Source organism: Protobothrops mucrosquamatus, unplaced genomic scaffold (genome assembly GCF_001527695.2).
Source record: "Protobothrops mucrosquamatus isolate PMUCROS unplaced genomic scaffold, P.Mucros_1.0 scaffold3056, whole genome shotgun sequence".
NCBI classification, from domain to species: Eukaryota; Metazoa; Chordata; class Lepidosauria; order Squamata; family Viperidae; genus Protobothrops; species Protobothrops mucrosquamatus.
In genome coordinates, this window is record NW_015389068.1 from 8,491 (window position 1) to 34,182 (window position 25,692).

A 25,692-nucleotide genomic window follows, 5' to 3' on the forward strand; every position below is an offset into this window, starting at 1 on the left:
CCTCCCCAATTTTCTGCTTGCTTCCTCGCTTCACACAGTGCCCTGTCGCCAAAGGCTGAAGCTGCAAGTTTGGGGCACTAGGAGAGAAGAGCCCTTCCACATCCCTGGGAAACGGGACGCTACTCCTGACCCACCCTGGGGCACCCCAACGTGGTGAGAAGCCTGCCAGCCGCCCATGCCTGGCCCACAGAAGCTGGCATCATGGCACGGCCTGCTCCAGGAGCGCTGCTCTTTGCCAACGGGTTGGGCTTCCCTCCCAGTAACGTGGCCCGGGTCGTGGTATGGGAATGGCTGAACGAGTACAGCCGGTGGAGGCCCTACACGGCGGCTGTCTGTCACCACGTTGAGAACGTCCTGAAAGAAGATGCTCGGGGCAGTGTGGTGCTTGGGCAGGTGGATGCCCAGCTGTCTCCGTACGTTATAGATTTACAGTCCATGCATCAATTCCGGCAGGATACAGGTAAGCCTCGCCACCCCCGTCATGGTAAACATTGCATGGAGGAGGAAAAACCTTCCCTTAATCATAATTGAAATTATGTACATGCGGGGTTTAGTCGATGGAGAGGAGAGGGAGAGAGGGGGAACCCTTCGGGCTGAAAAACAAGACAGATGGAGAAAACAAGCCTGACTTACTAGATTTCTACCTGGGAAGCATCCCTGTCATGCTAGTTTTCCACCTGCAGGGAATGGGACGTAGGAAGAAGAGCCTTTGAATCACGTTTCTCCAATTTGGGTTCCCTTCGGTGACAGCAAAGGTCCTCTCCAGCTGCTTCTCCCCTTGGCTAAAATTCTGGGGAGTTCCAGACATTCAGCAAGATTCAGACAGAGGCTGAGTGTTTTAAACCATCTATTGTAGTTTGCAGGGGTTGATTTTAGAAAGGCTGTTTACTCCGCAGTTCTGAACAATGTAGGAGCCAGGGCAAAGATTTGGGCACAGGGAATAGAATAGAATAGAATAGAATAGAATAGAATAGAATAGAATAGAATAGAATAGAATAGAATAGAATAGTTTTATTGTCAAGAATAGAATAGAATAGAATAGAATAGAATAGAATAGAATAGAATAGAATAGAATAGAATAGAATAGAATAACAGTTTTATTGTCATTGTGTAACTCACAACGAAATTAAGTTTCTTAATGGCCTGGGAAGACATTGGGCTGTTGAGTCCTGAGATGTATTTTTTTTTTCACGCAAATCTCCATCTTTTAAGTTGACGCCAGACTGTGGTCCTTGCAGAAGAGTGCTGCTCGCAATGGCTAGAAGGGCGGTGTGATCATAACAAAGCTACTAGCAGTAGCAACAAAGACCTTTAAGACTGAAAATACGAGGCTTACGCCCAGTAGATAATTTGGACGTTTAAGGTACTCAGGGGTGAGCAGAAAATGCAGATGCCTCCCTGATGCTTCGGTGTTTCGCCGTATGAGTATAATTATAAAGAGAGAGAGAAAAAATAATCCGGGTTTATTGAGTTCATAAACACTCAATACACTCAGCACTCAATAATCTCAATAATCCGGGTTTACTGAGTTCATAAACACTCAATACAAAGAAGTGGGGTAGGATTGGATTAAGACAGTGTCTGGGAAGCCCCCCCCCCCCAATCCCACCCTTTGCACCACCACCATGATGGAGCATTGCAGGCTGATAGCCAGTTATGCCATCCTACACCCATGGAAAGCAACGGGGTGACTAATTGACGTCCATAGGACCCCCTCTCTGCAGTTTAACGCGGGTGTAGAATTTTGCCCAGCTTTGAACTGGAGTCGTGTGGGCGGATTTTGGCGTTCTTTGCTCCTGTGTGTGGAGCTGCCGTTGCCAAAGATGTGGCCGTCCAAGGGTTTTAAAAAAAGAAAAAACAGATCGGTTTTTCAAAACAAAACAATGCCTCTGAGCCTGGACCCCCGATGGCAGCCTGAGCTCCTGCGGATGAGAAGCCAAGCCTTCGTCCTCTGATTTGGGGGTGCCCTGATAGATTTGTGCATAGAGGGGGGGGAGTCTTAGGGAAACCTAAGAACCTCAGTCTGATAGCCCCTAGAATCCTTTGTCTGAAATGATATAGCGTTTCCTGGCTGAGCAGGGTTGGACTAGAAGACCTCCAAGGTCCCTTCCAACTATTCTATTCTATTCTATTCTATTCTATTCTATATTCTGTTCTATCCTATCCTATTTTATTCTATTCCTTTTCTATATTCTATTCTATTCTATTCTATTCTATTCTATTCCTTTTCTATATTCTATTCTATTCTATTCTATTGTTCTATATTCTATTCTGTTCTATTCTATTCCATTCTATTTTTTTCTATTTTCTATTTCTCTTCTGCTTTGCTGCAATAGACAGTGGGGTGCAGCTCTGGAGTGGAAAATAAATCACTTGAGAACAAGCTTCTAGATCTCAGGAGGGCAGGGAGTGAACGGCTGGAATTGCACCTGGATGAAAGCAACAGGAACCACTGTTTCATAGCGCCTCTTTGGCCCTGTCTTGGCTCTGCGGCTTCTCAGTCTGAAAAAAATACAGACCTAGAGAAGATTTAGGGATGGAAATGGAGCGGTAAAAGACTGGAGTGCCTCTGTGAACACGCAGAGTGCTTTCTCCTTCCAGTTTGCAGAGGTAGGGGACGAAGATAAACTGTTTGAGACAGGGTCGAGGTGTCCCCTTCCGGGATATCTGCAGAGCTTAGCAGTAGAATAGTCCTCGACCCGCAAACACAATTCAGCCCCAAATTTCCTCTGCTAAGCAAGGCAGTCATTAAGTGAGTGTTGCCTCACTTTACGACGTTTCTTGCCTCAGTTGTTAAGTGAATCACTGCAGTTAAGTTAGTAGCACGGTCGCTAAGCAAATCGGGCTTCCCCTGTTGACTTTGCTTGTCAGAAGCTTGCCGAAGGGGATCACATGACCCCGGAGACGCTGCGACCGTCATAAATATGAATCGGCTGCCGAGCCGATTTTTGATCATGTGACCCTGGGGAGGCTGCAATCGTCGTGTGAAAATTGGTCAAAAGTCACTTTTTTTCCAGTGTCGTCGTAACTTCGAACCGTCACTAAGCGAATGGTTGCAAGTCAACCATTGTGTGTATTGTGTTAAAGAAATCAGATCGAAGCCCGTCTCCGTGAAATTTCCCCGAGTGACCCCGGGCCAGTTGTTATTGTCTTTTTTGTACGCTTTGACTACCTCGCAGGGCTGTTCTGAGGCTCCAATGAACAGCGTTTGTCGGGTGGGGAAATACAGGCAGCCCTCGACACACAGCCACAACTGAGCCCAAAACTTCTCTTTGCCAAGTGAGACTTTTGTTAAGCGAGTTTTGTCCCAATTTTACGACCGTTGTTAAGTGAACCCCTGTGGTTGTTCAGTTACTAACACAGTCGTTAAGCGAATCCACCTTCCCCCAGTGACTTTGCTTGTCTGAAGGTTGCAAAAAGAGATCACATGAGCCAGGGACACTGCAACCGTCCTAAGTACATGTCAGTTGCCAAGCTTTTGAATTTTGATCACGGGACCACAGGGATGCTGAAACGGTCGTAAGTGTGAAGACAGGTCCCAAGCTCTTTTTTCTCAACGGCTTTGTAATTTCAAATGGTCACTAAGCGAACGGTTGTAAGTGGAGGACTGTCTGCCTATATTGCTTTTAGGCTTATCAGGAAAAGATCTGGAGGTTACGAGCTGCCAATTGTATTTGTTTCTGGTTTGGTTTGGTTTTTTCCCCCTCTCCGCTAAATTCACGCAGGGATCTTGTTTATTTTCATCTTTGGGGGCAAAAGAAATCCAGAGGGGACCGCTGAAATCTGTTTGCCTAAGCTCCAACAGGTGTGTGTGTTTGTGTGTTTGTGTGCACACAATAGAACTGAAAATCAGCTGAGCCATCTTTTTACCTGCCAGCCTTTAAACCTTCACGCCTGGCAGACTTCGAACATCCTTATTTAAATCCCTTTATTTAAAAACAACAAAGCCAGACAATTGTTCAAAGCTGACTTGACAGACTGCAGACCAACCTACCTTTTTCTAGGGGACTGGACTACACTCCCCATCATTCTTTGCGCTGACCCTCAGGGCCTGCAACAGGGATAAGGTCCAAAAAGTCAAAAAGAACAGCCCAAACGGTATCTTCCTTTTTGAACACAACACCCTTCAAAATACAGTCCTCGACTTACTACGGTTGCTTTTTGCGACCGTTCCAAAGTTACGACGCCACTGAAAATAATTTTGGCAGGTTCTCCTTTCAAAAACGCATGGTGACATTTTTCTGGCCGGTTTGAAGCCAACTATCGTTGTCTCTCACCTTTGGCCTGGTGGGAATTTGATAAATCCAGGTCTAAAAATCCCCTTTCTCCATCTTTCCCCAAATTTGCAAACCTCCAATTTCAGTCTTCACCTTCCGTTGGGCAGATACGATGCTCGCCAACCTGATGGATCAACAGCACCCTTCCAGTTGGGCAGGTGTTGCACCTCTCGGCCTGACTTGAAGAAAATAGAGCTGGGTTTATTCCCAGGAGGGTGCGGGGTGTGTGTGTCCGTGTGTCACACTAATTCTCCCTTAGTGACGAAGGTCCCACTGGAAAACAAAAAACAACAACATCTCTTGTTTAGTTCCCTTGCTTGTGACTCCCTGGGGGTCCCTGAATTAGGCTCGCTCATCATCAACAGCTTCCCTGCAGTGGTCCCCTGGCCCCTTCCCCTAAGAGTGTGTGTGTGTGTGTGTGTGGTTGGGTGTTTTTGTGTCTCTCTGTGTGTGTCTCTCTGTGTGTGTGCAGCGATCTCCCTCTGCAGAAAGCACAATGTTTTCAAAACATCCGAGATGCAGCTGCGCACCTCGCACCAAGCTTTGGAGAGGGGGGGGTTTGATTCGGAAAGATTTCATCAGCCACCCGCTTTGCAAAAAAACAACAACACAACATCTGTAACTCCAAAGAGAAGAATTGATTTGCAACAATTATCCTAGAGGGAGTTCACAGGTTGGGTTTAACCAGAGAGACACACAAAGATTTTCTTTCTTTCTTTCTTTCTTTCTTTCTTTCTTTCTTTCTTTCTTTCTTTCTTTCTTTCTTTCTTTCTTTCTTTCTTTCTTTCTTTCTTTCTTTCTTTTTTTCTTTCTTTCTTTCTTTCTTTCTTTCTTTCTTCTTTCTTCCTTCGTTTCTTTCTTTCTTCCTTTCTTTCAGATAATGTTATTGAAATTTTTAAATATAAGGACAAACTCAAAGAGGGTAAAAAGAGAAAAAGAAAAAGAAAAAACGAACTAAAAGAGAAGGAGTAGCAGAAAAATAGCAAAGAGAATTTTTTTTAAAAAAGAAATGCCTTCCAATCATCTTTACAGCAGTTATATAACTTCAGGTAGACCTTGCGTTACAGTCACAACTGCCTTGCTTAGCGACAGAAATTCTGGTCCCACTTTGTGGTAGTAAGTCAAGGACTACTAGTAAAACATTTTGAGTATCTTGGCATTTAAGAACTAAAGTGTCATGCTCATTTTTTTTTTTTTAAAACTAAGCCAAGAGTAAAGCTGTGTTTATTCATTCTTAAATATTGCATCCGTCCTGTATTTTCATTGTTGAAAACAATCCCAGTATGGATTTTGTGTGCAATGACTGGAGGCAGACTTCAGGAGAAATATTTTAAGATCTTAGTTCTTTAAAACACTTTCAGTGTAACGGGTGATAATTGAGTACAAACAGTTTTCATTTAACCGTACTGTAGAAACAAAGACTTATGTTCTAAAACAGAATCACATAATCCCTCTTTTGTTTGATTCAGGGTAGTATAAAATTTATATAAATTAGAGAATTATCACAAAGGGGGGGAGGGAACCAGAACAATCCCAAGAAGTGATGGGTGTTATTTAAGTAGTCCATACTAAAAAAAAAAACAAACAGTGACAAATATTGCTTCCAGAAATTGTGGGCACTCCATCACTGGAGGTTTTTAAGAAGAGACTGGACAGTCACTGGTCTGAGATGGTCTAGGTCTAGACTCTCCACATTTTATTTTATTTTTTTAGCGTCGTGATGACCAGCATTAGATGCAATATTCCAATCAGGGCCTGATCTGTGCATTATAAAGTGGTCCTATCGCTTCATGACCTTGATGCTATCCCTTTGTTGACTGTGTTGGCTGTTTTGGCAGCTGCAGCACAGGGCTGGCTCGTACTTAAGTAGTTGTCCACTATGTCTTCTAGATCCTTCTCATAGTTACTGCTGTTGAGCCAGGTACCAACTATTCCATACCTGTGCTTTTCTTTTTTCTTGCCTTGGTGTTAGGACCTCATTGTTCTCACTGCTGAATTGCAGATAGGGCCCAATGTTCAAGTCTTGTCAATTTGACTCTCTCTCTCTCTCTCTCTCTCTCTCTCTCTCTCTCTCTCTCTCTCTCTCTCTCTCTCTCTCCTTCCTTCCCTCCCTCCCTCCCTCCATCTCTCTCCCTCCCACCCCCTTCCTCCTTCTCTCCCTCTCTCTTTCCCTTTCCCTCTCCCACTTCCCTGTTTATTGAAGTTGGCCTGGAATTTAAAATGCAAGAATGTTTATAGCTTAAAATCATCTTTCTTCCTTCGATGAGTAGTTTGTTTAAGATAAGAGGATAATCCTTACCTGGCTATTAAAACCTTTGATCTGCTCCACCGACACACACACACACACACAAGCAGGGTGTCTCCTGTCTTTCTAATTGCTACCTTCCCTGCTTCTTTTCTTTTAATTATTATCCTTTGAAATAATAATAAAAAAGTCACCCTCATTTGTTCTGTAGCAATCCTGTCATGTACTGTAATACTGGAGCTTTGAAACTGGCAATTTTTCAAGGGGGAAAAAAAAAAGAAATGGTTTTCAAAAGAAAAGGCTGGAAGAGAGAGTCCATCTGCAAAGTAGGACTGGAGGTGCTGATTTGATGCAATAGGCTGGTGGATTCAACAGAAAGGGAGGAAGATGAGAAGTATAGAAAACAATTGTTTGTTTTTATTGATTTATTGATCACTTTTTAGAACTGCCCATCTCTGGGATGGGATGGGATGAAATAGAAATAGAAATAGAAATAGGAACAGAAATAGAATAGAATAGAATAGAATAGAATAGAATAGAATAGAATAGAATAGAATAGAATAGAATATTATTTATTGGCCAAAGTGTGATTGGACACACAAGAGGGACTCTTAGTAGTGTATAATAAAATATTTAAACTTAAAAGCAGCATATAAAAGTTAAAGTCTAAAAAGAGGCAAGCAAAGAACTAAGGAGAACTTTCCTGGCAAGGAGAATAACTAATCAGTGGGACAACTTGCCTCCAGAAGTTGTGGATGCTCCAACATGAGAGTTTTCAAGAAGAGACTTGGGCAACCATTTGTCTGAAATGACATAAGGTCTCCTGCTTGAGCAGAGGGTTGGACTAGAAGACCTCAAAGGTCCCTTCCAACTCTGCTAGTCTGGCTTCTACGGCTTCCTGGAGCTTTATTTATTTACCTAGTAACTTACCAGACTTGATTTACTGGCCTTTTTTTTTTCTTAAACAGCATTTGTTTCCACCCTGCATTGTTTGAAAATCTGGCTGCAAGTTTTCAAGACCATTCATCTTTGATTTTACACATCCACCTAAGCCATGGTTTCTAAAATAAGCTTTGGGGGCTGGATTGTCATTAATTTAAGCCAGACACCATGGTTTACACAGTTCGGTTTATTTTATTTAGTCCTGGACCAACTCAAAGTAAATCCAAGGATAAAATTTATATATATATAAAACATACTATTCCCAAATAGTGAATAGCGAAAGTAAACAACTGGGATGCACACAATAATGGCTGGAGCTATATAAAAAAAAGCCAAACTAGTGACCTGAGCAATAGCAATCACTGGACAGCCAGCCAGCATCCAACAAACAAAGTCAAGAGAAGAAGCCCGATTGACTTAAGAACGGCATGAATCACTTGCAGTGATTTACTTAACAGTCATGGCGAAAAAGATCATAACATTGGACAGGGCTCCCTTAACCGCCATCTTGGTTAGCCCGATTGGTTGTTGTCAATCAAGGATCTCCTGTATAAGAGATGAGAGTCAGAATCCTGCTCAGGATCTTGAGGAAATCTGGGAAGAGGTATCGTTTACAAAAAACTAAACCGGAACCATATTTTAGTTCGCCCCAGTTTGTCATTCCCGGACTGCGTTCACGCAAGACTTAGCCTTTGCACTAAGCTTGGCAAGTGTTGATCTTGGCTTGGTTTTCTCTGGTTTAGGGTGTGGTGCAAACCAGCTTAGATTTTGATTCTGGGCCGGATGCCAAGGGGCCAATTTGGGAATCGGGTTCATGTAATGCAAATGCCAAGGTTATCCCTCCACTGGGATCCGTGCAGGAAGGCGGGAGGGAAGGAGGAAGGGTGGCGATCCAGTCCGCTTCTGCCTTCGTGAGGCCTCCTGCCAGCTCTTGTGATCTGGTGCATGGAGGCTTCCAGCAACCTCCCAAATGCTGCATTTCTCCCTGAGCCAAGACTGCAGGGGCTGTTGGCATGCTTGCCTGGTGCTTGGATGAGATTCCTGGGTCACCCAAGCAGGTGGCCGGGGGCTTTGTCATAACTGGAGGAACTTCTCTGTCTTCTTCTGAGCTGAAGCCAGCGAGAGAGGGAAAGAGAGAGAGAGAGAGAGAAGGGGGAGGAGGGGGGAGGAAGGAAACAAAGAGGAAAAAAAGGAAGGGAGAAGGGAGAAAAACAAAGGAAAAAAGGGGGAGAGAGAGAGAGAGAGAGAGAGAGAGAGAGAAGGTAGGAAAGGAGGAAGGAGGAAGGGAGAAAAACAAAGGAAGAAAGGAAGAAAGAAAGAGGGAGGGAGAGAGAGAGAGAGAGAGAAAGAGAAGGAAGGAAGGAAGGAAAGAAGGAAAGAAGGCAGGCAGGCAGGCAGGCAACTGGACTTTTTGTTTTTCCTTGAAGATGTTTTGTTTCTCGTCCAAGGAATCATTCTTCCATTCTGACTTAAGCTTCCTGGATGAGAAGCGAAAAACAAACAAAGTCCAGGTGCCTTTTGGGGGGAGGAAAAAAGCCACCTTTGGGACAACCGTGACCTGGACGGAGCATCCCCGTAGACAGATTTCTCCTTTTTTCCCCCCTGAGACCATTTTCTTGGACTCGTACCTAGCCGAGGCTTCCTTAAGCTCTTTTACAGCTATTCGACTCCACTTAAAAGTTCCCCTCCAGCGCGGGGAATCGGGAATCCAGGCCGTTCAAATGAATACAGGTTTACGGCACGCCAACAGTCTCTGCGAGATCCTGAACTACCAATGGTCAAAGCAAAATGGCGGTAGATAAGAGTCAAGGAGGGCTGGGCTTGGCTCTCCTCTGGGCACGCAGGTGCTCGAGACTTATGACACGCTCGACCCCTCCCTCGGGCTCAGCCTGGTCATCTCCCACAATACGGTTGGGACCCATCAGGAGTAGCCATGCTTCCTTTCTCCGACGGACGCAATGACCTTTGCATCAAGCAGTGATCCCTGGATTTTTTCGGCAAACAGTTCACGCCCCGTCACCCAGCTGTGAAGACAAGCATCTCTTATATAATTGCTTGCAACAGAGCCTTCATATCCGTTCTGCCCAATTCGGGTTGAAACACTGACAGAGACCTCTCCACCCTTTGCGGAGGAGGAGGAGGAGGAGGAGGAGGAGGAGGAGGAGGAGGTCGAATGAGGCAATCTCGGATTATTCCCAGCTGTCCGCTTCCCTAGGCCTTCTTCCTCCCGAGAAGGAAAGGCACTGATTCAGCAAAAAGCAGCTGTCTAATTCAATCTTCTCCTTTCTGCTGCCGCTGCTTAGAAGGCAGTTGATTAATAGCCACGATTACAGCAGTTAACCAGGCTGGACAAACAAAGATGAGGAGAAGAAGAAGAAAAAAAACCCACCAACTGTTGTCTGGGAGGAGAAGGGTTGCACGTGGAAATCTTCCTTCTTGGGTTGCGTAAAGGACCAACAAGGGAAAGGGACAGTTGTGCGATAAGATCAAAATTGTCTCAGTCCTAAAGGATGGGAGAGAATTCCCTGAGCCAGTTGCTAATGCTGAGCGTTTGTAATGGCGTGTGAGAAAGACCTTGGGGTACTGGAGGAAGAGAAGGGGATGGACAGATAAGAGACTGCTTAGCCCCCAGCTGGATAATGGGAGGGACAAAAGCTTCAGAAGGGACCCTACCTAGTTTCTCAGGGAGTAAAGGAGATTGGGGGGGGGGGGAGATTGTACTGTCAGAACTGCAAGATTCTGTCAACGTAGCCTTATAAGGCAGGGGTCCTCAACCTTATATAAGGAAATAAAATCAGCTCCTCATAACTGGGATGTGACATGAATGTTGGTCTCCAGCTTAGTTATCCGCCCGGCGTTTGAACCCGGCAGTTGGGTTAATTCAGTAAATCACAGCTGGGTGATGCAAAATTTAGCCTGTGAGGTTCACAGCAAGCAGGCCCGTGGCCAGTGGAGGGACGTGGATCCCTCTAATTGACGAATCGATGGATTCCATGACATCAAGTCATTGCTGATGCTCAGCAACCAGGGATAGATTTTTTCCATGATGATCTGGCCTGGAGCCCATCTCTTGAGTTCTTCCACCAGCAATGGATCAATTAGATAATTGATTCCTCTAATTCAGAGTTCCCCGACCTGTCCGGCTTTGTGGACTGGCGGGACGGGGGGGGAGAGGGGATGGTTCCACATGAGTGGCAGGCGAGCGCACGGATACGTGCGCACCCACCATTCACGCAAGTGAGGATGTGCATGTGTGCATGCACTCCCCCTCCATTTCTGAGGCCCGGTTCCGAATGGCTCAAGGCCCGGTGATGGGCTGTGGCCCAAGAGTTGCGGACCCTTGCTCTAATTGATTCAGCCCAGCTCTCCAGTTTTTCCGACGGGATTTTGTTCTTGTCTCTCCTGGAATTGTCAAGAAGGCCACGGTTTTTTATCATCCCTGCTGCCAAATACCAAAAAAAAAAAAAAAAAAAGCAGAAGCTGTTTTGGAAAGTCAGCATCTGGTTGATGATACTTGATTTACTAATTTACTAATTTAATAATAGCCCCAACTGTTTGGGAGGAGGAAGAGTCCATGATTAAGAAGGAGCTTGGAAATTATGGGATGCGTTGGTGGAACGCCCAGAGTCATCAGCCACATTTTAATTTTGCAGGTTATGGAAATTCAAGCCTTGTTTTATGGTCCATGGTGTCCTGCAAAATATCTGCAAGAAAACCACCAAGCTTAGAGAGCACCAAGGACCCCACAGTCTTCCTCCTCCTCCTCCTCCTCCTCCAAAACCCCACTCCCTTCTAGCACTGATGATGTTACCTAGTTGGGTAATGAAATGTCTTCAAGAAAACCACCAAGCTTCCCTCCCCTGCATTCCCCTCCCCTTCCTTTCCCTTCCCTCCCCTCTTCCCTCCCCTCCCCTTCCCCTGCCTTCCCTCCTCTTCCCTTCCTCTGCCCCCCCTTCCTTCCCCTCCTCTCCTCTCCCTTCCCTTCCCTTCCCTTCACAAAGCCAATTCCGAGAGAGGGACAGCAGTGTTTCCTCTCCTCCCCTCATCCGTGTAACTACATAGCGGTAGTATTTTAATTGAAAACAGGGCAATTAAACGCTGTTCCTTCTCTTAATGATCTGTGGCCATCAACGAGAAGCAAAATTAAACCACTGAGAAACGTGATCTGCAAATGCCCGCTTGGGAGAAAACAATGACCTCAGTGCAGCAGATTTTAAAAGATAAATTTAAAATAACCCCATCCTCTTTTTTTTTCCAAATTATAACAACAACGAGAAGAAGAGGGCGTCTCCACGTGCAACGAACAAGTCCCTTCAGTGATGCTCAGCTGAAACCCAAGTTATGACCATATAGGGAAAGGCATGGCTGCAGTCATAACTTGGAATTCAGCTGAGCATCCTACACTTGTAGGGCGTGACTAAAGAAAGAACATCCACTCTTCCTTTAGGTGGGAACCATGAAATCTGGAGAGGATTATACAGTGCAAAGTGGGGGAGGGGGTTGGCCCCCGGGCTTTTGGCCAAACTTCACTACTGTATGTGCAAGAACCCCCTTCTCCCACCCCCAATTCTACCCATGGAGAATCTGGCTGGATTTTTTCTTTCTCCCTCGGAATGAAACGTTGGCCACAATTTCAGAGCAGAAAAAAAATTAAAGGCAGTCCTCAACCTTCAACAGTTCATTTAGTGACCATTCCAAGTTACAACGGCACCGGGGGGGGAAAAGTGACTTAGGACCGTTTTTTCAGGCTTACGACCATGGCAGCACGCCCCGTGGTTACGTGATCCGAGTTCGGATGCTCAGCCGCTGGTTCCTATTTATGACGGTGGCAGTTTGCCGGGGTCTCGTGATCCCCCTTTTGCGACCTGCTGACATGCAAAGTTAAGGGGGGGGAGCCAGGTTCACTTACCGACCAGGTGACCCACTCCCCAACGGCAACGATTCACTTAACAAGCGTGGCGAGAAAAGTCGTAAAATGGGACCAAGCTCAACGTGTCACAAATGCTTCGCTGAGCCACGTACATTTGGGGCTCAAACGGTGGCCGTAACTTCGAGGACCACCTGCGCTCTGACTAGACCTAGGCTTTGGCTGCTTGATCAGTGGAGGTGAATGTCACTGCGGTCCATTTCAGAGTGTCCATCCCAGTGGCCGTGAATGCAGGACGACACACACACACACACACACACACTCCAAATTTCAATGCTTTACATAAGAGTTTTATTGTGCCAGCTTCTCTCTCTCTCTCTCTCTCTCTCTCTCTCTCTCTCTCTCTCTCTCTCTGCACCCCTTGCAGCCTAGATTCAGCCCCCCTCCCCTGCCTTCTTGATAGCATCTCCCCCCACCCACCCCAGGGATCTTGCTGCTGGAGAGGGCTGCGGGCTGCTTGCCAAACCCTGCTGGCTGAAAGCAAACACCACAGAAACTGCTGGCGTACTGCTGCTTGGTTTTATGAGTCCCTGGGGAGGGATGCATAGTTAACGTAACACTTCAAACATAATTATTGATTGCATGCATGGACTGTGGCGGCGGGGCTGCATCAGCACACCGAGGGAGGGAGGGAGGGGAGGGGAGGCGGTACAGAAAGTGTTTATGTGTCTCTCTCTGTGTGTGCGTTGTGTTCCTCAGCGAGCAGAGTGCATCCTAAGGGACGGAGCCCTTCGTTATCAGCTGCACCACGTCTAAAAAAAAATAGAGAGAGAAAAATCACGCATCTTTTCTTATTTTTACAAACAAAGTGGCGAACATATCCAACACATTTGCCCTTTCCTTTCCCCTTTCTCCTTTTCCCTTTCTCTCCTCTCCTCTCCTCTCCTCCCCTTTGCCTCTCCTCCCCTCCCGTCACATTTCCCTCCCTCCCTCCCTCTCTTCCACAATTTTTGCTCCGTGAACTTGAGAACATTCAAATGAAGATAAATAGATAAGCCTACCAAAGGCTATGTACAGTTTTAGTTGGACAAACCGCCTTAGCAAAATCATGTGGTGCTCTTGACGTTTCCTGAGCTTGGTGGTTTGCTTGCAGGCACTTCAGGACCCAACTTGGTAAAGTTATCAGCATGAACCCCTCCCACGCCTTCGCCCTGATGATGTTACCTAGTCGGGTCATGAAACGTCTGGAAGCAAGCCACCCAGCTCAGAGCGCACCAAGGACTCTGCTGTCCTACCCTGAGCTATAGATAATCTGTTGGGACCGTAATATATCACGTAATAAACAAGGAAATCTTAGCATCTGGTTGTCTTGCCTTTCTTTCCCGCAAGGCTCAAGGCAACTGTTTTATACCTTCCGTTTCCTGTGCTGTGTCAGTTCATCTCTTGGGGGGGGGGGTCTCCTTCTGTTGCAGGGACAATGCGCCCCGTGCGGAGAAATTTTTACGATCCTTCTTCTGCTCCTGGCAAAGGGGTGGTGTGGGAGTGGGAGAACGACAACAACTCCTGGACCCCTTACGACATGGACATCTGCATCACCATCCAGAACGCCTACGAGAAGCAGCATCCGTGGCTCGACCTGTCCACCTTGGGCTTCTGCTACCTGATCTACTTCAACAGCATGTCGCAGGTGAACCGTCAGACCCAGAGAAAACGCCGCCTCCGCCGGCGCATGGACTTAGCTTACCCGCTCATCATGGGCTCCATCCCTAAGTCTCAGTCCTGGCCGGTAGGGACGAATTCCGGACACCCGTGTTCCTGCCAGCAGTGCCTGCTGGTCAACAGCACGCGGGCAGCGTCCAATGCCATCTTGGCCTCCCAACGCCGGAAGGTCTACTCGGGCAACAGCAACGGGACGCTGGCTGTCCGGCAGAGCAATACTTTCAACGGGACGGCCTTGTGGCCTCTGGGAGCCGTGCAAGCAGGAGGGATGGCCAAAATGGAGCCGTCCCGTTCTGCCAATGGGATGCAAGCTACCACCACCTTCTCCCGAAGCCAGAGCGCGCCCAACAATACGCAAGTGCCCGGTCAAAATAACCTGAACCGCCCTGGGACGCAGCGTGCAGCCATCCTAAGCAGCAGAGCATCCATTCCTCCGGGGTAAGTATGGGTGAGGCCTGGCGTTGCTCCAAGCATCGAGGTCAAATGGCCAGGGATGGAAATAAAGAGGGGTCCTTGGTGCTTTCTGAGCTGGGGGGGGTTTCTTGGCAGACATTTGATTGCCCAAGTAGGTAACATCATCAGTGATAGAAGGCAGTGGGGCTTGTGGGGTGGAGGAGGAGGAGGAGGAGGAGGAGGAAGAGGAAGAAGAGGTGGTGTGGGGTCCTTGGTGCTCTCTGAGCTTGGCTGGTTTTTCTTGCAGACGTTTCATTGCCCAACTAGGTAACATCATCAGTGCTAGAAGGGAAAGGGTTTGTGGGGGGAGGAGGAGGAATATGGGGTCATAAGCCAAGGACTCACCTGTAAAAGGCAAAAGAGGGAACATTTTTTTCTGTTGCTGAAGTAACTTAAACCATGTCTCTTTTGCAGTTATGGCCCAAATCAGTATTGATTTAACTGTTGTTGTTGTTGTTGTTGTTGTTGTTGTTTTGCCTTCAGCAATAAGTTAGTTTCAGTGTCTTCCTAAGCCACTTCATTCAAAGTCTGCTTGAAATCTTGCATGATCCTTGTGCTTCTGTTTTCCTTTGGCAAGGAGTTAGTTTTCATTCTGTTCTGCCTCATTTTGTTTAAAAAGTCTGCTTGAAACTTTGCGTACTTTTCCCGCTTTTTCCCAGAGTTATATTTTGGCAAGTTGTTTTTTTTTATCCTGTTATAGTGCATTGCATTTTTGCACTTCAAATGTATGCAGTTTTGACCAGGTTCTTTATTTTACACACACACACACACACACACACACACATTTTGGAAGGCATAATTTTAATGCTGCAAATTGCATCATCAAATTTGGGGGGTGGAAGGGTGGGAAATGCCCATTTGGGTACATACCTAGCTGCTTTCAGGTCCGGGTTTGGCAAACCACAAAATAGGCAAATTTAAAAAAAAACCCCAAAAAGAGGTAGTCTTGGGCTACAATGAATGCAGCTCCTAGTAATTTGTGTTTTGTGTATATTTCCTGTGCCGTTGGTAGGTAAGATTTCCCACCCTTCTGCATTATTGATTGCAGATCGCCTTTTCAAAAATCTTGTTTTGTAAATACTACCCTGGAACTCTCCCAGAGTCTCTCTCTAGAGTCAGACACTATCCCCAAACAAATTAATTTTAAAAATAAATAATATAGCGCCCAACTCTTATTTCTTTTTTTCGAATTTAAATCTCTTTTGGGCTCCCCCAAATGCTGCTAACAACCTAGATTGTTAGCGGCAAGCAGCAAGCACAGAAGAGTTTATTTCTTTTTTTAGTTCAAATAAAAGTGCCCTACTTAAGCATCCGTGTTTAATCACATAGAAAAGCTACCCAGAGTTCACTCAGAGGAGTTAAAACAATCAGCCGTAGATACTAAGAGACTATTGTTCCTGTAATTACTGAAATACCAATATGCTCCTTAGCATGTTTTAATACCCTACTGAAAATCTGCCTTTTCATGACGTTCTTTTTTTAAAAAACCCCCAATGTTATGGCTTTCTCATTAGGAATGTTTTACATATGGGGAATATTATGATCTGCATTATTACTATTGCTACATGACTATTGTTAGCAGTATTACTATTAATAATAGTTTTAATAGTATGAATAATAATGGTAATTGCATTATCATTTCAGCCTGTCTCTGACTAAAGGTGGCTTGATGTTGTTAATAATTTAATTTATTTTTCAATTAAATATTTAATTGTTTATTTAAACATTTAACTCTTCGGCTATTAAAAATGCAATTTAATCTAATAATTAAAGTGATGGTGATGATAATCGTCTTAATAGGTGATTAAACCTCGCATGGTTTGTCCCTGGTTCCAGATCCATAGACTGGTGGAGTAGCAGACTTTAGAATGTCGCCAGCTGTTCCGATAATAAGAAAAATAATAGTAGCGGTAACGATTACTGTGGGAAGAATCCAGAGAAAGAAATATTTTGGGGAATATTAAAAAGGCAGAATATATTTTCCCAAAGGAATAACGGAGAAGATCTTTAAAAAAAAGTCAGAAACTAGCCCCAGCCCCTCCACCCAGCCAGAAAACTCAGCAGAAACCAGCTTTTAGAAATGCAGATGTGATAATCCATTCAGGAAGGTTAGATCCAGGAAGCTAGAAGCTGATGAGATTAGGAAGACAAAGACCCCTAAAATCTACAAACCCCACTCAAACTCTGAAAGACATGACCTTTGGGGACATAATAGGATTAACCCACCAGTGCCAAAAGGGCAGACTCAGACTCAGGTCAACGTACATGACACAGGAAATACAAAGTCTCAAACAGGAACAGGAAACCACCTCAAGAGCCCCAGAAGGTATAAAACCTCATCACTCCCAGCTCCGTGTGGTCAGTTTTTCCCAGAGCCATCTTTCTGTCTGGCTCTGCTCTTCAATAAACACCAACCTTCTTTCTAAAGCAGTCTCCATTTTATTTATTCCCGGCTTGGACTGGACCCTGATGAAGATTTTTCTTTCAACAATACCAATGGCAATAACAACCCCTAGTAACAAAATAGGGAGCAACAGCAATCATAGCATCTTTGCGTTTCGGAAGTAGACTCAATCACTCATTTTTTTCCTTATGGATTTATGAGCTCTGTCTGAAGTTCATAATAAACAGCACAACATCTAAGCCAGATCTCTGTTCCTCTGCGCACCAAGGAACCAAGAATTTCCAAGAGTCCTTTTTTCTCTTTTTATGATAGAAATAAGGCAGGGGCCTGCGCAGATTGCCCCAGCCTTCTGCTTAGAAAATTATTTATTTGTTTCAAGCCTTATAACTCACATCACAGACGTAAAGCTCCCTAAACAGTGGTTCAAGGCAAGAAAATATCTTCAACCTGGCCCTTATTCAAAGCAAGCCTAAAACATTAAAAGGAAAATAAAATGGGAAGAGAAAGAGGGGAAAAAATGGCATAAAAATAGGACATACTGCTAAAATAAAACAAAGCAAACACAGGTACTTGTTCCTAGTTACGCCTTATAGTGTATTCTCTCATAGAATTAGTGATTTACAAAAGGTGGACTTTTTTTTTCAAGTTGGCATACCAGAAATGGCTATTTATATTTATTCATTAGTAAAAATGAAAGTGGAGACGGTTTAGGGCAAGTTCCGTTTATTATACCCAGAAAAGGCCAAACTGCCTTTTAAGCATTGTTCTCTCGCTACACTTCGCACGGGCTTCTTTTTTTCTTGGCTGCTGTGATTGTGAACGTTACACAACAGATATTCCAGCTTCCAAGATCTGCTATGTCGACAGCTAGGTACGTAAGATGAGCCAATGGGCAACTGCTCTCTGAGATTAACTGCCGCCCCCCCCATGGGTGTCAGAGTCAGCAAAAAGGACTCAGAGAGGAAAAATGTGTGTGTGTGTGAGAGTGTGAGTTTGTGTGAGAGTGCCAGCAGGTTAGCGTGCTGGAAGAGTGCAGTAAATCATTTTTAGATTTTGAATTCTGCATTTTTTAGGAGATTTTGAATGTGTGGCGCTAGCCCTCCTGCAAGTTATGTTGGAAGGTCAGGCCAGGAGCAGCATACTACAGCTAGTTGCTGATCTGCTCTCCTGGTGAGCAGGTGAAAAGTCAAGTATTTTGGCCCGAAAATGATGCCAAAGAAGGAAAATTGGCTCACGGGTAACCTAATTGGTTTGAAATGAGAAAAGAGGTAACTGATGGTGTTTTTGGAGAGAGCTGGCTTAAATTGGTCCTTTCGTCATTAAATGATGCAAGTGCTAAGTGATTTTATCCTTTTTGCCCTGTCTGTTAAGCAAATCACTCAGTTGTTAAGTGAATCCAGCTTGATCCCTATTGGTTTTCCTTATTGATTGCCCCCTGAGAAGCCTGCAAATGACACTCATGAGATCCTGGGATGCGTCGTAAAGACAGGCCAGTTTGCTAAGCATCCAAATTTTGATCATGTTCCCCGGGATGTTGCAACTACAGTAATAAAGGAGAGGGCTGGTTCTAAGTCACTACGCCAGATTAGCATAACAGTTAAACTGTTGGCATTTGTAGCAGGAAGACTTTGAGACTTTGACTCAATCCCTTCTCTCAATCCATCTCCAGAGTTGTCATTGTGAGAATAAAAACTAGGAAAACACACACACACACGCACATACCCCTACACCCACACAGTGGGAGAGTTTTTCTTTGAGAAAAGAATATATATATAGATAGATAGATACACATGCAAATAACTCGTTGTAGTTGTCAAAACCAGTCTCATTGCAGTGAAAGCAACGTGGTTATTTTTAGCGGCTCTGCTTGTAGGACCATCTGGACGGTTAAGAAAATTTTGTGGGGGGTGGTTACGTTTCTGCAGCCCCTCCAACAAAGAGGACCTGAGTTGCAGCGAAATGTGGTCGGCCATCTGGTTGCGCTAGAGAGGAATCGGTGGGGGTTAATCCTGCCTGTGACCAAGGAACAGTTTACTGATGAACGTTCGACATAGTCAACGTTGTCTTTATTTGCTTATGATCCTTGGGGACGTCTGTGTCAGAGAAGACCAACCAAGACGATTAGGGGACTGGAGGTTAAAACATATAAAGAACAGAGGGGGGGGGGGAGGAGACAACCAGCTGGATCAGAACTTTCAAATTAAAGAATATTTTACAAAGAATCCCCAGGAATTAAAATGGTATTCTGGGACACTGATGATATTACCTAGCTTAGCCTAACATCTGCAGGAAAACAACCAAATTCTGAGAACACGAAAAACCCAACATACTCAACCTTAAGTATGTACTGTATATTCTTTACTATGAGAAAGAAATTTGTTTGTTTGAAAGTCAGGTGGACTAAAGTGCTTGGCAGGCTGCAAGGGAAGTTTCGAAGCATAAAACAATAGCCTTTTGGGATGTTCCAAAAACATGTGTGCTCCTTCAAGGGATTACTGTTCAAACTTCCTCCATCTTTCTCTTCTAGGGTTCCTGCTCTCCCAGTGAAGAATCTGAATGGAACTGGTCCAGTCCACCCTGCCTTGGCAGGTAAGAGTAATAAATGAGTTGAGCTGCAGCTCATGAAAGCTGATGCCTTTTTAGTAAAATATGCTAGTCAGAAAAAGTGCTTCCTTCTCATTTTTTATTAAGGAACATGAAAACCTTGATTTAACAGCCTGGATGTCATGCCTGTTAAATCCAAAGGTCTGTTAAATCCAAAGGTCTGTTAAATTCAAAAGTCTGTTAAATCCAAAGGTCTGTTAAATCAGAACATATGGAATTAGTTTTGTTTGAATCACTTGCTTTCTCTATTCCAGGAATGACCGGCATCTTGATGTGTGCAGCAGGTTTGCCCGTCTGTCTGACGCGAGCTCCGAAACCCATCTTGCACCCCCCGCCTGTCAACAAGAGCGACATGAAGGCAGTGCCGGGCATTACTGGCATTTGCCGTAAAACCAAGAAGAAACATTTGAAGAAGAGTAAGCTGTCTTCCTCCTCAGTTTCTGAGGGGTTAGAATGTGGGGGGGTCGGACGCTGGACGCTGGCTTTTGGACCCTTTTAGAGCTGGCAGCCATTTTGCATCCCACTAAAGAGGGATGCTATATCAAGTACCCTGAGCATTGTGGGAAATTCTGAAAGGCCATAGAAAGTCAACTGTTTGGCTCTGGGTAGGGTCAGAGGCCTGGAAAAAAACTGGAAAAATTTGGAAAAAACAGTTTTTTTTTTTCCAAATGGCTTTTGGAAAGAAAAAAAAAGGGTGGGGGAACCAGAAAAAAAACTTGTTTTTTCCCATTTTTCCCAAGTTTTTTTTTTCCAGGCCTTCCCATCTCTAAGTCAGACTTTGCATTACTTTGATTGAAATTGACTGGTGCAGGTGGGAACAAAGAGGTATAAAATGGCTTTCATGAGGACTAGAGCAGTAGACTAACAGCAGCAGTCACAGTGTCTAAAAAGACCATTTTCGTTGTCTCTGTGAGTGTGGGTGTATTCGTGCCTTTGAGTCAGCCCTTTCTCTTCTCTCCAGGCAGAAACCCCGAGAATGTGGTGCGACGTTATATCCAGAAAGTAAAGAACCCCCCTGATGAGGTGAGTTACCCCACTTTCTGACCCACCAGTGGGGCAAAAAGTATACAATATCCAGGCATGAGTAGATTATTCCCCCCCCCCTCAATCTATTATTTCCTGATTATGAGAACAATCAATCAGTGGAACGGCTTGGCTTCAGAAGTTGTGGGTGCTCCATCACTGGAAGTTTTCAAGAAGAGATTTGTCCAGAATGATACAGGGTCTCCTACTTGAGCAGAGGGTTGGACTAGAAGACCTCCAAGGTCCCTTCCAACTCTTATTCTATGTTCTTTGCAAGGCTGTTGTGGAGTAAATGGGGAGAGATCCTGGAGTCTCAAGGTGCTTAAAAGAAGAGGAGGTAGAGATGAAACGAGGATTAAAAATAGAAGCAAATGACTTGGAGCAAAGAGCTGCTAGACCAGTGGTTCTCAACCTGTGGGTCGGGACCCCATTTGGGGTCGATTGACCATTTCACGGGGGTCGCCAAGCAAGGCTGTCCACCATTTTTTTTGTCTGTCATTTTTTCCTCCTTTTCCGGTGGGTGCCTTACCTCCCTTAGGCTGGGCCAGCTGGTGGTCGGCCTGCTCCGTCTCTGCAGCTTGCCAGCTACGCCTTGGCCGGCGCAGGGGGCGGAACCACGCATGCGCAGCGCTCCCAGGCAGGGAAAGTCCTCGACTTACGACTGGTTGGGTAGTCCTCGACTTACGACCGGTTTAGTCCTCGACTTACGACCGGTTTAGTCCTCGACTTACGACCGGTTGGGGTCACGGCATTAAAAAGGTTGAGAACCACTGTGCTAGACGCAAGGTCCCGGGTGTGTAATTTTCAGCAACAGGAAAGTGCTTACATTTGCACGAAGGTGGTGCAATTATTATCATGAAATGGTTTGTGGTACATTTTAGGATTCTGAGTCACCAAAAGGCACACGTAAACATGTGTTGCCAACTACAGAGGTTGCGCGAGCATTTTGAAATGATAAAAGTCCAGCGGTTAAGAGGCAGGATACAAATAAGTAAATAAAAAACAATCTTTCCCACCGGGAAGCTGGCTTGGATCTACATGTCGTCGCTCCTTCCGGTTCATCCTTGGCACAAACACTCCCAGCAACAGTCTAGATTGAACTAGCACCTGAGGGCAGGATAAGAAACAAGGGTTGGAAACTGATGAAAGAGAGAAGCAACCTGGAATTAAGGAGAAAGTTCCTAACAGTGAGGAAATTAACCAGTGGAACAGCTGGCCTCCAGAAATTGTGGATGCTCCATCACTGGAGATTTTTAAGAAGAGGCTAGACAGTCACTTGTCTAAGATGGTATAGGTTCTCCTGCTTGAGCAGGGGGCTGGACTAGAAGACCTCCAAGGTCCCTTCCAGCTCTATTCTATTCTATTCTATTCTATTCTATTCTATTCTATTCTATTCTATTCTATTCTGCTCTAATTCTATTCTATTCTACTCTACTCTATATTGTATTCTATTAATTCTAATTCTATTCTATTCTGCTAATTCTATTCTGCTCTACTCTACTCTATTCTACTATTCTATTCTATTCTATTCTATTCTATTCTATTATCAATTCTAATTCTATTCTATTCTGCTAATTCTACTCTACTCTACTCTACTCTACTCTACTCTACTCTACTCTACTCTACTCTATTCTACTCTATTCTATTCTATTCTATTCTATTCTATTCTATTCTATTCTAGATTAGAACTAGAGATAGAGCTAGATTGCAAGACCTCCAAGGTCCCTTCCAACCGTATTATTCTACATTTTTTTCCTAATTTATTCCTAGTGCTTTACAGCTCCCTGGAATCCAGCCTTCCCCCCTTGTTAGTTATTGCTGACACCCCCTATTTGTTTCCACCCCCAACAGGACTGTACCATCTGCATGGAGAGATTGGTGTCCTCCTCGGGTTACGAGGGCATCCTCCGGCACAAGGGTGCCAAGCCGGAACTGGTAGGAAAGCTGGGGAAATGCGGGCACATGTACCACCTCCTTTGTCTCGTTGCCATGTACAACAACGGCAATAAGGTGAGCCCTGATTCAAATGGGTGGCTGGGGGGGGGGGAAGGAATCTGGGGAACATTATTGGTTTGAGTGCAGAGAGTCTCAACCCCCACCCCCACCCCGGGATTGAAAGAATAAAAAAGAAATAGAAATAATGAAGAAATATATGGAGTCGCCCCAAACAGTGAGATGACCAGTATATAAATTAGATAGAGAGACAGAGAGATAGAGAGATAGATGATAGAATGATAGAGATAGAAGATAATAGATAGATATAAACAAATAGATATAAACAAATAATGATAGACAGATACCGTAGATAGATATAATGATAGAGAGGGCATATAGATAGATAGATAGATAGATAGATAGATAGATAGATAGATAGATAGATAGATAGATAGATAGATAGATAGATAGATAGATAGATAGATAGATAGATAGATAGATAGATAGATAGATAGATAGATATGATAAACTTAGCCATTTATCATCTTGTATTAAAATACAACGCAGGAGCTCTTATCTCTAAACAAATCCTTATCAGCTCTTCTCCTTCAGTCCTGATCAGCAAAAATCCATCTGTTTCCTTTTTCATTACCACATTCTTATTTTTTTCCCTTCCTTTTCGATTGTTCCTTTCCCTTTTTTCTTCTTTGAAGTTTGTCTTCAAAGGCTTTATCTTTTTCATTGTAATTTTGAATGAAATGGCTATGGGGGAAAAAAAAGCCTTGAGCGTTGGGCAGCCCGTCGATTTAAATAAGTAAATAAAATCATCAACCAGAGGGTTACGTTGGCATGTCACGACCCCTGGACGGTTGACCTGTACCCCCTCCTCATCCCCTCGCTTCCTTCCGCCCCTCAGGATGGCAGTCTCCAGTGCCCCACTTGCAAGGCTATCTACGGGGAGAAGACGGGGACTCAGCCGCCTGGAAAAATGGAGTTCCACGTCATCCCCCACTCTCTTCCTGGCTATCCGAATTGCAAAACGATCCGCATTCTGTACAACATTCCTGCGGGGATCCAGGTGAGAAAGAGAACGCTCAACATTTCTGTTGCTAAGCAAGACATTTATTAAGTGAGTTTTGCCCCATTTTACGACCTTTTTTCTTGCCACAAAAGGGGATCACGTGACCCCTGGGACGCTGCAACCATCATAAATACCAAGTTGCCAAGTGTCCGAATTTTGATCACCTGTCTGTAGGGATGCTGCAGTGGGAATAAGTGTGAAAAAATGGTCATAAGTGGCTTTTTTCAGTGCTGTTGTAACTTCAAACGTTCACTAAACGAACTGCCTGTAATTTTGAAGGGATGTTGACCTCGCTATAACTTTAACCAGTTGTAAGTCGAGAACTACTACCAGTTCCTTCCATAACACATCTTGTGGACTAGATGCATGGTTTTTTGCCTCTCCCAACTCTCTTTCTTTTTTCTTTTCTTTTTGCTTAAGCAGGGCATAGAGCATCCAAACCCTGGGAAAAAGTTCACCGCACGAGGATTTCCACGTCATTGTTACCTTCCGGACAACGAGAAAGGCAGAAAGGTAAACCTGGACCTTTGATTTTTAGCGGACTTCAACTGGAACGTATTTAAGCAGTCGCCGTTCCTTGCCCTTTGTGATATCATCGCTTCCATTTTGTATTGATGGTGTTTGTGCACATGCCCTGGGCCTTCACATTCTCTTCCTCATGTTGCTGTCAGTTGGCACCGCCACATCTATCAGCATCACTGTCTTCTGGTGCTTGTTTACTACCACGATGTTCATTGGGTAGTACCTGTGCGACTTCCAGACCGATAGGCAGGTGGTAGCCAATCAACCAGACATCGTAATAACACACAAGGATCGGAAGACAGTGGTGGTCCAGTTAGACAGCTAGATGGTAGCCAATCAACCAGACATCGTAATAACACACAAGGATCGGAAGACAGTGGTGGTCCAGTTAGACAGCTAGATGGTAGCCAATCAACCAGACATCGTAGTAACACACAAGGACTGGAAGACAGAGGTGGTAGTAGTTGCAGAAGTGCCAAGTGAGAGCAAGATCAGGAAGAAGGAGTATGAGAAGCTGGAGAAGTAGCAGGGCCTGAAGGAGGAACTGCAGAGGGTGTGGAAAGTCAAGTTCAAAGAGGTCACTGTGGTGGTAGGAATACTCGGGGCTGTGACTCCTAAGTTGAGGGGGGGACTCCAACCAATCCCAGGAATGACAGCAGAGCACTTTGTCGAAAAAAGTGCCGTGCTAGGAACAGCTAAGATCCTGCACAGAACCCTCAAAATCCCAGTCCACTGGTAGAAGACCCGAAATTGAGAAAAACAAGACCACCCACAAGAGTGAGAAAGGATTTTTTTTTTAATATATCTATATCTATCTTACCTTCTTCTCACCCAGATTTTGAAACTCCTCATTGTGGCCTGGGAACGCCGACTCATCTTCACCATCGGGACCTCGAACACGACGGGAGAATCGGACACTGTGGTATGGAACGAGATTCACCACAAGACCGAATTTGGCTCCAACCTCACTGGGCACGGCTATCCTGACCCGAACTACCTGGACAATGTCCTGGCTGAACTGACGGCCCAGGGGGTCTTGGAAGCCAACCTGAAGGACTGAGAAGGTGTTTTTTGGCCTCTGTCCACCCAACGTTCCTCCTGCCTCCATTTCGCCACGTGCAACGCAAGCACTGCCTGTCTTCTCCTCCCTCTGTCCATCTGTGTCTGTGTTTGCTGATTGGCGTGGCAGCCATGTTTGGGACGGTGCCTTCCACCTTCCCAAGTTGCTTTGACTAGCTTGAACTTCAAACCATGGAGGACACAGGGTGCTCTCCTCCACCCCTGGCAGGATTCGCAACATGATTTCGGGGTTCCCTCCCTGGACAAAAACAATCCGAAGCTTTGTGAGTGAGCAGCTGATGCAAGCCTTTTGCTCTTCTCTTCTTTTTTCTACCTGTGCGTGTAAATTCTTGGCCATTCCCATGGATTCAAGGCTCACTACTCCGAACGCTCCATCTCCAGCTACTCCAATCTCACACCCAGGTTGTTCTGCCTCCTTTTGTCTCTGTTCCTCGCTTGCCTGTGGGGCTCTGCCCAGAGAAGCAGGAAAAATATCCCACTTGGGCACCTAAGGAAGGCTGACATGGTGGCTTCGCAGCAGGCAGAATGTGGTCAACCAGC

At 45.1% G+C, this 25,692-nt stretch overlaps 1 protein-coding gene across 1 annotated transcript; it reads left to right on the plus strand.

Moving 5' to 3' along the window:
- The first annotated feature begins 201 nt into the window (after positions 1-201).
- DTX1 (deltex E3 ubiquitin ligase 1) lies at positions 202-25,132 on the plus strand. Its single transcript, XM_015826325.1, has 9 exons — positions 202-460; positions 13,804-14,488; positions 19,435-19,496; positions 19,766-19,927; positions 20,473-20,534; positions 22,386-22,544; positions 23,386-23,547; positions 23,974-24,063; positions 24,908-25,132. The coding sequence occupies exons 1-9, from the start codon at positions 202-204 to the stop codon at positions 25,130-25,132; spliced, it is 1,866 nt and encodes a 621-aa protein (XP_015681811.1).
- Positions 25,133-25,692: the final 560 nt, after the last annotated feature.

Excerpts from the sequence above, each read along its gene's own strand:
- DTX1 (XM_015826325.1), top strand. The coding sequence starts at position 202 with ATGGCACGGCCTGCTCCAGGAGCGCTGCTCTTTGCCAACGGGTTGGGC. Across the intron at positions 20,535-22,385 it reads TAAAGAACCCCCCTGATGAG|GACTGTACCATCTGCATGGA; the intron begins GTGAGTTACCCC and ends CACCCCCAACAG. Across the intron at positions 24,064-24,907 it reads ACAACGAGAAAGGCAGAAAG|ATTTTGAAACTCCTCATTGT; the intron begins GTAAACCTGGAC and ends CTTCTCACCCAG.